The sequence below is a fragment of the Balaenoptera physalus genome (genome assembly GCF_965194825.1).
Source record: "Balaenoptera physalus genome assembly, chromosome: 9".
In the NCBI taxonomy this organism is placed as follows: domain Eukaryota; kingdom Metazoa; phylum Chordata; class Mammalia; order Artiodactyla; family Balaenopteridae; genus Balaenoptera; species Balaenoptera physalus.
The window spans coordinates 2768035-2780505 of NC_138888.1; the positions used below are offsets into that span (position 1 = coordinate 2768035).

A 12471-nucleotide genomic window follows, 5' to 3' on the forward strand; every position below is an offset into this window, starting at 1 on the left:
TGGCGACTTCTGTCCACTTTCAAAGCATTTCTGAACTTTGTTCCTAGCAGTACGGTGGGCTAGCTGTGGTGAGCCCTCTTGCTAAAAACAGCTGAAAGTATGGATAAAATATCTCTTTTAAACAGTTAAATGCATTGACGAGCTGGGAAGTGGTAGGAAATACCCAGAGGCCATGCCCCGGGTCAGAGCAGCTGACAGGGCAGAGGGCCAGCGACAAATGCCAGGCTTGCCCCGTAGCCCTCCCCCCTGCCCACATCGAGCGGAGGCCCCGGGAGGCTCCCGGCCCCTGAGGTCCCCCCGACTACACGCGCACTCAGGACCTCACCTGGGCGGAGCCTCACGTCTGGAGCTCTGGGGGCAGGTCCAGACCTGAGAGCTGCCGGCGTTCAGATGGTAGCACAAAGCCCCGAGGCAGGACTAGGTCCCGAGGGGGGATGACGGGGAGGAGGAGCCGGGGTCCAGGGGACGTTGGGAGACGGGAGATAAGGAGACGGGAGAGAGGGGGGTGTCGGGAGCCCCGGGGGGCGTGATGTCCCGGAATCCAAGTGAGGGACGTGTTTCGAGGAAGACGGGGTGATGGATGGTGCCCAGTGCGGCGGACCCTGAGGTCTGACCCCTGGGTTGAGCCCCGTGGAGGGTCTTGATGACTTGACGAGGTGGAGAGAGTGGGTGGAAGTGGGTGTGAGACAGGAGAGGAGGGAACTGGGGCAGCGAGTGTGGAAATCCCTTCAAAGAGCTGGTGGGCGGCGGTGGGACCACGCAGTCCGTGTTTCCTGAGAAGGATGCGGACAGGACAGCCTGTTTGTGTGCTGCAGGGAACCACCCTGCAGGACGGGGAGTGGGGCTCCAGCTGAAGCCCCGTCCTTCGCAGAGATTCCAGGCTCCATAGACCCACCCGGGGCCTGGAATCTGCATTTTTAACGAGTTCCCTGGTGGTCCTGATGCAGGGGCACCACGGCCACAGCCTCTGGAACAAGATGTCATTCCCTGGCAAGGGCGCCCTGTTTCGGGGTCTAGAAGAGGGAGCCGTGGTGCCCTGATGGGAGATGCCTCGAGATGTCGGCCTCTGCTGACCTGAGCTCCCGGCGGGACCCCCGAAAGCCAGGCTGCAGTTCTCCAGCCACCGCTGCGTTAACAGCGCCCGGAGTGGGACGGGGTTAGCCTGGCAGGACTTGCTCAGAGCGAGTCAGAGTTTCGGTGATTTCCTTGTTCTTTTCTGCACTTTCACGAGTCACCTGTTTAATAACTTATTCTTTGCTCTTTCTGAGAAGTCATATCCTGCATGCAAATCAGTGATTTCTAGAATGACCTGTCCCCCTTTTTTGGAGACAAAGCTAACGCTTGCCCGATTTTTATTTTCTACGTCTTTGTCATTAATATTTCACAACTTTTTTTTTTTTAACCTCTTTATTGGAGTATAATTGCTTTACAATGGAGTGTTAGTTTCTGCTGTATAACAAAGTGAATCAGCTATACGTATACATTTATCCCCATATCTCCTCCCACTTGCGTCTCCCTCCCACCCTCTCTATCCCGCCCCTCTAGGTGGTCACAGAGCACCGAGCTGACCTCCCTGTGCTATGCGGCTGCTTCCCACTAGCTATTTATTTTACATCTGGTAGTGTATATATGTCCATGCCACTCTGTCACTTCATCCCAGCTTACCCTTCCCCCTCTCCGTGTCCTCAAGTCCATTCTCTACATCTGCGTCTTTATTCCTGTCCTGCCCCTAGGTTCATAAGAACCTTTTTTTTTTTTTTTAGATTCCATATATATGTGTTAGCATACGGTATTTGTTTTTCTCTTTCTGACTTACTTCACTTTGTATGGCAGACTCTAGGTCCATCCACCTCACTACAAATAACTCAATTTCGTTTCTCTTTATGGCTGAGTAATATTCCATTGTATATATGTGCCACATCTTCTTTATCCATTCATCTGTCGATGGACACTTAGGTTGCTTCCATGTCCTGGCTATTGTAAATAGAGCTGCAATGAACGTTGAATATTTCACAACTTTTAATCTGCGTTTACTTTTCATAAATATTCTCCCTTTAATGACATGAAAAGCGGATGATTCAGAACAGAGGATATTACCTTCCCAGGTGACTTCGGTGCGGGCAGAGCACGGAGGGTACCACGACGGGTCCCCTCCGGCCGTTTCCATCACTGTCCCTGGGTCTCTAATACCTGCGCAGGAATTTCCTCCATCTGTCAGAATTTCAACAGGGAGTCTAAAATTCACTGTCATAAATTATTTTGTCCTATATTGATGTCTTTTCAACAATTCATTTCTCTAGTTTTTCTCTCTCGCATTAGAACATTTTTGAAATCCTTGCTTACAGAGCAAGCGCCTGACCATGACACCAGGTTCTCCCCCCAGATTTCTCAAGTTATTTAAAATACTCTTTCATAGGAGTTATGCTACAAAACAAATTTTTAGTGCTATATGTAGAGGGAACAGACTTTATTTTCTTAAGGGAATGGCATTAAAATCCACATAGAATTCTAGAAAAAATGACCTGCCTCATAAAAGGGAAAAGGCATTCATTTCAAAATGAAGCATAGACACTATTTTGAATCTGGTTGCCCTTTAAGGCGATAGTCACGGGATGAGTCAGAAAATATCGCTGTCCGGTCTGGAAACAGTTAGAGGCAGACAGGCCCGGGCATGTTCCCCCGCTCCCATCTGGGTGTTTCCTGTGCACACAGCAATCAGCACTGGATTCCAGACCTTTTCTCTTTTTTTAAAAAAAATTCTTGGGAAAGAGGAAAACAAAATATCTCAAGCCAGTTCAAGCCAAAATGTCACTCTGAATGCAGAACTCTAAAATCTAAAATGTGAAACTCTTGGTTCCTTTTTCTATGGGTAGTTGAGAGTCTTTGCTGTTCGAGACCTTACTGATTTTAAATGAGACATTAGCTGCGTTGCAGCGTTATCAGGGAGCAGCCTGAGGTTTTAACGCCATTCCCGAGGCGGAGGTTAGGTATGTGCTTTGAGTGCGTTTGCTGTAAATACTTGGACAGCAAGAATCTACACAAAATGAAGCGTTAAGAGAGATCCGCTTCTAAGCCTTTGAGTCGAAATGTTCGGGCAGTGATGACTCGGGAAGGTGAATACTGACGCGTTGGTGGGATGTGCTGGGCTGGGGAGACCTGATGGCCTGGGTGCTGGGCTGCTTGTTCACAGGAGGGGTGAAGCGGGGCCCTGGGCGGGAATCCTGGGGTCTGGGGCACGGGCCCCTCCGGCGACGCTGCACTGCAGGGAGCTGGGTCACCTGCCTGCCGAGGGGGGCACACCTCCTGCACCTCTCCACAGAAAAACACCTGCTTTACAGTTTTTCCATTTCAAATAGCTGGTGGTGGATAGGTGGCATACCCCCTTACAGGTGAAGTAATATGTCTCTGGGGACGGGTAGTTCTCTGATGAGAATTTGTAGTGATTTCTGCCAGTGTTTTAATTTAAAGATCAAGGGCTTTTCTTTCCTACTGGGAAGGCTTCTGGACTGGCAGAAAATCCTATCTGACTGCTTCTTCGGAAATATAATCTCTGGATGGCAATGAATCATTCTTTGCATTAGTTCTGGCAAAAATATAAGGGAGAGTAGAATAAGAAGAAGAAGGAGAAAAAAAATCTGCATTTCACAAACGACTTCTGCCTATGGATCCTGTTGATAACCTTTTTGACCACAGCAGTGTAGACATTAAGACAGATTCTCAGAGGTTCGTTTTGTTCCATGGTTCCCACATTCCTCCCTGTCCAAAAGTTTGCCCAAACTGTTAAGAAGCAGAATGGATTTCATTGAGATATTGGCAAGACCACATGACACAACTCCATGGGGAAAAGAAACAGTTAAAGGCTCACAAACGGAATCATTGGTATAAATAAGCAAGTTGATTTTGTAAAGCTCTGTGGCGTCACAGCTTTAAACTCCTATCCTGAAAATCCATAACGTACCCGACTTGTTGTAACTTCAGAGGACGAATCCAGAGGAACCCCTTGATTTGTATTTTTGTCATTTTTCTCTTGCAGGAAGAAGGCATCGTGAAGGAGATTGACATCAGTCATCATGTGAAAGCAGGCTTTGAAAAGGCCGACCCTTCCCAGTTTGAACTGTTAAAAGTTTTGGGACAAGGGTCCTATGGAAAGGTAAGTTAGGTCCATGGTTCCCTCCAAGTGGGTCTCATTCCACTGGGGCTGGTCCCGCACGTCAGGGCGAAGCACTTGAATGTCTGGTGAAGGAGACGGCAGAGGTGCCTCCTGAGCCCAAGGGAGAGGTGGCCCCAAGCTGAGGGAGTGAAAAGTGCAGGCAGCGCCCACATGGTGGGTCCCGTGGTGGCTGGAGCTGGGGCCTCCGTTTGCCTGAAGCCCGTGACCGTGGAGCTGAGCTTAGGGACAGCACACACCTTCCCTCTCCTGTAGCTTCCGTGGGCCTTTAGTGTATCACCGTGCTGGCTAGGGTCCTTGAACTTGAGCCATGCATCTTTGGAAGTGCATGCCCCACAAGTATTTCTCAAAAAGAAATAACAAGTAGGAGAACAAGGAAGAAAGGAACAGAGAAGGCAGCGCCCTTCGGGACCGGTTCATGTGACCGTCACCACGGAGTCAAGGAGGCTGGGACTGCAGGCTGGCTCCCCTCACCCTCCGTGTAAACTGTGCAGATATTTTCCTGTCCAAGCCTCAGTTTCCCCATCTATGAAACGGACATAATGTGAACTACTTTCTATAATTATTCTATGGATTAAATAAGACATGACTCCTAGACGTCTAGCAATCGTCTACGATGAATCTGTGCACTAGAATTTTTTGTTTCCTTTCTTTTTCACCTTCAAATTAAAATGAAAACTGATTTCTCTCAGGAAATGAGAAATAGTTGTCTCTTTATATAGGGCCACATCCATATACAGCACGATCTCAATACATCTTTCACGAGGATAAGTGAATTATTCCAGGGCAGTGCTAATATCTCTACGTCCTTGGTGTAACTGTTAGAAATTATACAGACTTATGATTTCTAGAACATGAGGGCCTGAGGTAAACCATGAAACCAGCCTTTCCTAGAGTTTAAGCAGAACAGAGTCCTGGCTTTTTAAAGTAACTATTTTTGTATGGTATGTGGACATTCACCAAATTTCCCCCTTCTTCATAGGACTTTGTGCCAAGATGAAATCCGGCGCGTGTCGATTTCATGTAGGATTAGTAGTTTGTTAATGATGTTCTAGGTAATCTCTTACAGACCACGAAAATTTGATTGTTTGTGAAATCTCTCTTTTGGCATTCTTAAAAGGTAGAATGTCTTTTTATTTTATTTTTTCTTTTCCACACAATATGGTACGGAACATGTGTTTATACTAATGTATCTACAGACATGTTCGTTTGAACCATATGAAATTACCAGTGTTCAAAATGTTGTGGCCTCCAAAAATGGCTATTTCATATGGTTTATAAGGCATTTATGAAAGTAGGGAAATGAAGATTTCAGGCTCTCAGGGTAAAAAGCTGTTACTAAAACATAGAGGCAGGCCTATTTATGTGGTAATGGACTGTCTTCCCATTAATTAGAAATGTTGGAAAAAGATGAAGCGGCATAAGTCTTTCTCTAAGAACCATGACGTGGAAATAGGGACAAGCACGGTGCCCCTTGCTCCCTTTCAGAGACGCTGCCCACGAGTTGTTTCTTGAGGACACGTGGGACCAGTGCAGCTGAATCACCTCTGTCCCCAGTGATGGAAATCACGACCCACCTCGCAGGCGAGGCCCAGGGCTGCTGGGTGGGCGCTGACTGACGCCCTGGCCTATTGCAGGACCCTGATTTCACTGAGCGCCCTCCCCCCAGGGTGCCTGGAAGCAGCAGAGATGGAAAATGCCTTCTAAGCTCAAGGAAAATAGATCTGAGCCTGTCCGTTCAAAACTCGACTGAACAAAAGCTACGTCGACGATGCCCTGCTCAGAGATGTGGGTGTTAAAAATGAAAGGAAGAAAGACTTTTTCCAATTCCCTGCAAATTTATTTTGATTAAAAAAAAAAATTCTTTGGGAAACAAGTGAAATCCTGGTGTTGGGCGGAATCCCCTTGGAATGACAAGCTTCGTAACACTCCACACTTTTCCTTCCCAGCCATCATTGCATGAGGCATAAAAAAGTCAAGTTTAAAAGATTAATATCTTCTGATATGAATAAATAAAGAGATGAATTAAGAGATTAAAAGTAAAATAAGTAAGTGAAGAGAAATAAAAGGAAGAGGCAGTGGCAACTCCTACAGATGTTTAACCTCCATTAACCACTGACTGACGAGCTCAACCACTGTCTGTGTGTTGGGCCTGGTCACCGGGTCAGGACCGTCGCGGACACTGGAGGTGAGGTTCAGGGTTCCCGGGGGGCGAGGCTGCAGTGCCGACCCAGCAGGGCTCTGGAAAGTTCCACCCAGAGGTCCCCTGGGAACGGTGGGCACTAGAGAACCACGATCACACATCTTATGTGTCCACACAGCACTGTTTGTTATGTATGTTTTATAAAAGCCAAACTAACGACAAGAAGGGGAAATCCATATGTCCTACCGCCCATATTATTTTATTCTTCATCTCTAAATGGAAATCACATGTCCTTATGCAGGAGTGCCTTCCTTTTGCTCAATGTAAGAGAGAAGAAGGGCACGACTACGTGTTTCCGTCCTGCAGGCAGTTCCTGTTAAACAGACGTCTCTTCTTGCAGAGACTCCAAAGGGCAGGGAGCTGGCGTGAACCTGGGCTCCGGGGTCACGTTCGCCCACCACCGGGTCCCTGCGTTCTTTCTCTCACCCCTTCAGTGACTGCAGCTGTTGGAGACACGGAAATGGATAAAATGCCACCAAGACCTCCTCGCTAATGCCTGCTGCTGGCCCCAGACTGCTCCTGGGAATCGTCCAAGTGACTCTATCCTCCGCCAGCACCCTTTACTCCCCTTTCCTCAGCCCCCGCTGTCCCCTTGGGCAGCTGGACAATTGATCGTTCCTGGAAAGGAGCAACGCTCAACCCCAAGGGGGGGCCCCGGCTTAGGGTTAGGGTCTCTCACAGGGATGTTTGAGACTGGCAGCCTCAGGATTGTCCCCAGACGGGACCGCACAAGGGGCAGCGTGCACTGCCATCCCCACGCTCTGCCCTGCAGAGCCCAGGGAGCCAAGTAGCCCGTTTGCTGAAGGAATTTGCTGGGAATAACGGGGACAGTTTCTGGCCATTAGTAATTTGGTCAAACCATGATTATTTCAGTGATGGCCGGAGAGCAGGGGGTCGGTAGTGCTTGGGACCAGAGGAAGGCAGCCTACCCTTAACGGACAAGCAGGCAGTGGGAAAGCAGCAAAGCACTTTGAGAAATGGGGCAGAGGGTGTCCGAGTGTTAAAATGCATGGTGCTGCCCAGATGTTCCCCGAGACCTTCAAGGACGGTGGAAACAGAGCCTTCGCCCCCTCCCTGGCTCTTCACCTGCCCCTCGGTCTCCCCAGGCCGGTAAGGACCGGATTGTGATCCCACGTTCTGAGGTGGGATCAAACCCCAATGAGAAACGTCCTTGCTCCCCCGTGACTAAGCGGTGGGCTTTGTAAGAACAGGTCTGTAAATGTCTTCCTCTGGGGAAGGTTGGTACCCTGACGTCCTCTGGAAGCGCACGGCCACCATCCACTTGGGTCGTGTGCTGGGAGGACGCTGCAGGCCAGTTGCCAGGCTCGTGTGTTGAGGGGACGCTGCAGACCGGTTGCCAGGCTCTGGTTCTGAGACAGAGTTGAAAATCTCGCTCAGAGAATGAGGTAGTGATTTGGCTGATCGCGGTGATACATGGAGACTAGGGCAGCTTCAGGTGACACGGCATCTGTCTCCACGTGTGCTCACGGAAGGGCTTTGCAGAGTCTCGGCTGAGCTTCTGAAGAAGCAGCTCTAAAAATAAAACGCGGGAGCACACGAAAAGTCCCCTGCGTTAAGTGTTAGAGATGCGGCAGCTGTCTTTGCCGAAGTTGTCCAGTCGTTTGGGAACTTATCTCACTATATTAGAACGTGTTCCTGAATCACGTAAGGATGAAGAGGCGAGAGGTACGGGGTGCCTCGGACGGGGGGGCTCTCCCGGGGCAGGCAGAGGCACCCTCTTCACTCGTATTAAATCCACTTTTAAGTTGATAGTTACCGTACTTTGCTGTTTCTCTCGAAATGCGTTTGTCTCCTGTTGAGTGCTCTGCTTGCTGTAGGGCCGTTCCTGCTGCGTTTCTTGCAGGACCTGGCACGTGGCAGGAGCCTGACAAATATGGGTAGCGTGGAATTTTTTTCCTGTTAAAAGTAGAACTTCTTTCTTTTTTTTTTTAAATTTTTTAAAAATTTATTTATTTTATTTATTTTTGGCTGTGTTGGGTCTTCGTTTCTGTGCAAGGGCTTTCTCTAGTTGTGGTAAGCGGGGGCCACTCTTCATTGCGGTGCGTGGGCCTCTCACTATAGCGGCCTCTCTTGTTGCGGAGCACAGGCTCCAGACGCGCAGGCTCAGTAATTGTGGCTCACGGGCCTAGTTGCTCCGTGGCATGTGGGATCTTCCCGGACCAGGGCTCGAACCCGCGTCCCCTGCATTGGCAGGCAGATTCTCAACCACTGCGCCACCAGGGAAGCCCCTAGAGCTCCTTTTTAAAACAGATGAATATAAATAACCATTATTATCCGTCATCTCATTTTTATTAATAAGACCTGAGTTGCAATAAAAGAAAAAAGGTTGATGTGAAGCGATCCGTGCAAGATGTGCATCCTTGAAACTAAACCATCATGGTCAGATGCCATGTGAACATGGCCTTCCGTGCGGACTTGAGTGGACAGTCTTCCCTACTTCTGAATCCACGCATGTACCTCATATACATATTCACGTGTGAGTTCCTACAGAGCCACCTTATATTGTGGGGAAGAGGCGGAGAGAGGAATGAAAAGGGGGACAGAAAAGACCGACTCTGGATATTCCAAAGGCTCGACCTTCTGAACACACATCCTTCATACCTTCATATACCTGTCCTCATTTTTCTCCGTTGTCCCCTCCTTTTGAAAGAGGGGTTTTACTCTTGTCACTAGCGTTCCGATGACGAATGCCTCGTCTTGGGGCTAACGAGTCGTCTTCACCGCAGTAGGGTGGGTAGATCACTCTGTCCCACAGCCCCTGTGGGTTTGAACACGAGCCGTGGCGACTGCACGCAGCCAAGCTCCAAGCACACGCGGGCAGCACCTGTGCCTTCTGGACGCACATGTCGTCTGCACCCGCGTCTCTGTCATGACAGCAGATTTTTGTGTCTATTGGTAAATACTGTTAGGAAAAGCAAATACTGTTGTTTCATCTGCGTGTACGGTGTTCTGTTCATAACGGATACCCCAGGTTGGTTGGTTGGTTTTTTACTAATTTTGTTCAACAACTATGAATGTGACTTTTAAGCTCAGCCTCTCAAACAATTGTCTTTTCCTCCACGATACACGTCAAAATGTATCCCAGCAGATGTTGTGTCCACATGAGATTATGTAAGAGCCATTTAGAAACCAACTCCATTCGTAAACTTAAGCTACTCAAAGCTAAAATTTGGGTGAAGAAAGCTCAAAATAAGAGAGCCTAGCTCATCTTGAGAGTCAGAGAGTGTCCTGTGTGGTTGGCAGTGACTCTCAGGGTGGCCTTCGCCTTGGGGATTTACAGGGCATATTTACAATAAACCAAATGACCTCCTGAAAACTTCTGAATAGTGTTTGTTTTTCTAAACAACTGGTCTTTTTTTAAAAGGAGCGTGCTATTCCCTCTGATATAAAATGTTTCGTATAAAGTGAATCGTGCGGAAAAAAATGCGATTCTTCATACGAACACGTAACATGGCTCCTCACAGGGTTGTAATAAATTAGATGAACTTTTCCTGACATCCCAGATGTTGGAGAAGATTTTACATTTAGGTTTTTCCTACAGTGTATTTATTTTATTGGAGTTTCCTAAACTCCCTGTGTATCCCCGTGTCAAATCAAATGAGGAAAATGAATTTACAGTCATATCAACTGCAGGTGTTCTGTGTTCTCTTTCTCAGGTGTTCCTGGTGAGGAAGGTCAAGGGGTCAGATGCTGGGCAGCTCTACGCAATGAAGGTTCTTAAGAAGGCCACCTTGAAAGGTGAGAGGTCACAGAGGGGGAGACACGTAACTGTGGTTTATCCTCTGCTTGTTATTGGGGGAAATAGACATTCTGTTTAGTGTTGCATGATTTCTGTATGTCGACATGTTACTCTCTGATTGATAATACACAATACAAGCATGTCCCTGAATATTTAACATAGCCCTGCAAAATTTCCACAGTCTTCAGAGGGAAAGCCATATTGTGTAAATACCATCCTCCACATATGCTCTGCTGTAACGTACCATTTGGGGAAAAGAGCATTGAGGAGGAAAGCAAAAGCAGGTTGTTTCGGCTTATTGGGCAACAAATCAGCCTAAATTCATCCTTCAGACTGGATTGCTCAGTTTTAAACAAAATGTGATTCACGGCTGTATTATTTCCCTTTCTGCCCCCGGACTGGGTTTTAGAAATTCAGTCCAACACCTGACTCCCTGCTTCTGTACTCCTCCCCTCCAGAAAAGTATACGCACATAACGCAGGTCAAGGTAAGCTATTATCTAAAATCTCTATTCTAAGCTCAGGGTCATTTAGCCAGCAATACGTACAGCTGAGCACCAACTACGTCTGCTCTGACCACCTCCTATTCACCCATTGGTGAGGGAGGGATCCCTGTCCTAAATAGTGCTAGAGGCTGGGCACACAACACCTGGCCTGGGCAGGTGAGATGACAGAGTTTATCAGTCACCTGTACTCATCACTGGGGGAGGAGGGCACTGCACACCATGCCGGGCCACGAGGGGCTGCACAGGAGCAGAGTGAGTTGCAGGCTTTGTAGTAACAAGAGGGTGGGGTGGCCCCTGGTTCCAGGGAAGATGTGATGGGCTTGTTTGAATAGTTCTGTGGGCTGGCAGGGAACTGAATGTGTTAGGTTAAAGACCAGATGGGGTACAGCTGGTCTGGCTTATAGGGAACCAGCGGGGTGGGGAGCCTTTCCTGCTAGGTGGGGGGGCATATCTGTCAAGGGCAGGGGAACTCGTGGTTAAGCCTTTGGGGCCCATGAAACTCAGAGATGTCAAGGCAGCTCTTGAATTTTTAGGTCTTATATCACAACATCCTCAGCACCTACATGCAGGGGACCGTACAAAAATATGTCATTCTCTGCCTTCAAGTCACTTACTGTCTAGTTGGTAAATAAGATATATTTTGAACTACATAGAACCAATAATATAGAACAATAAATGCATAGACCAAATATATACAGACCTAAACATTTTAGATACAAAGGAAGAAAAGAGTTCTTCCACACGAGGCCATTCAGAAAGGATTTAGAAGGTGAGCGAGACAATTCTTAAAGGATGGGTAAATATTTCTATAGAAAACAGCAATCACGTTGACATTGTCAGCACAACCCATGAAAGAAAATACAAAAACTGCTCACTTTGGCCAGACTGGAGCCTGCATCAGAATCACCTGTGTGCGTTTGGGGAAAGTTGTTAAAAATAGATCCCAAGGCCCCACTTCTGACCTACTGCATTGTAATCTCTTGGGGCAGAGCCTAGAATTTGAGTTTTCTAACAAACTGTCCCAGTAATTCTTCTGTACACAAAAGTTTTGGGTTCTATGATATAGTTTTGGTTTTATAGTTTATTGTTGACACTGGAGATTTTAATTCAACAACATAATTTAAACCGTGCTATTTATAGTGAACGTTTTTTTATTGTCGCTATAATAATATTTCTAAAATTGTTTTTCGATGGATCGTGGCCGAATAGTCCAAGATCCTCATAATAATATAATTTTAAAGAATTGTTCGTTAAAAGATGCATAGGAAACAAAGCAGGTTTTGACTTTCTATCCCCAACGTTGAATAAAATAATCTCTTCACTAAACAGTAGTTCCATAGAAATAGAAGATCAAATTAAACATTTGTTAGTTCAGGATCATCGGACTGTCTAAACAAGTGAACAGCTTCTCTGGCACTACCTCAAAAGTTAAATAGAGTTACCATATGACCCAACTATTCTAGCCTAGGTATATAACCAAGAGAAGCGGAAACATACATCTACACAAAAACTTGTACATGAGTGTTCGTAGCAGCACTAGCTAATTCACAGTAGCCAAAAAGTGGAAAATCCCCAAATATCCACGAACTCAGGGCTAAAGTGTGGTACATCCATGCAGTGGAATATTATTTGACAGTAAAAAGAAATGAAATACTGATGCGTGCCACAGCCTGGAGGAACCTTGAAAACATTATGCTGGGTAAAAAGAAGCCAGTCACAAAGTTTCCCATATTGTAGGACTCCATTTATGTGAACATCCAGAAGAGGCGAATCCACAGAGACAGAAAGTAGATTAGTGGTTGCCGGGGCCTGGGGGGTTAGGGAGACAGGGTGTG

General features: G+C 47.1%; 1 protein-coding gene across 4 annotated transcripts in view; it reads left to right on the forward strand.

Annotated features, from left to right (window-relative positions):
- The window catches only part of RPS6KA2 (ribosomal protein S6 kinase A2), a 372586-nt gene that overhangs the window by 279191 nt on the left and 80924 nt on the right, over nucleotides 1-12471 (forward strand). For 3 of the 4 annotated variants that reach the window (XM_082475550.1, XM_082475551.1, XM_082475552.1), the window contains 2 exons: nucleotides 4034-4150; nucleotides 10049-10130. In XM_082475550.1, the coding sequence (XP_082331676.1) occupies nucleotides 4034-4150; nucleotides 10049-10130 (199 nt within the window). Of the gene's footprint in view, nucleotides 1-3009; nucleotides 3114-4033; nucleotides 4151-10048; nucleotides 10131-12471 lie in introns of those variants that run through there. The other variant, XM_082475553.1, reaches the window with a different exon arrangement.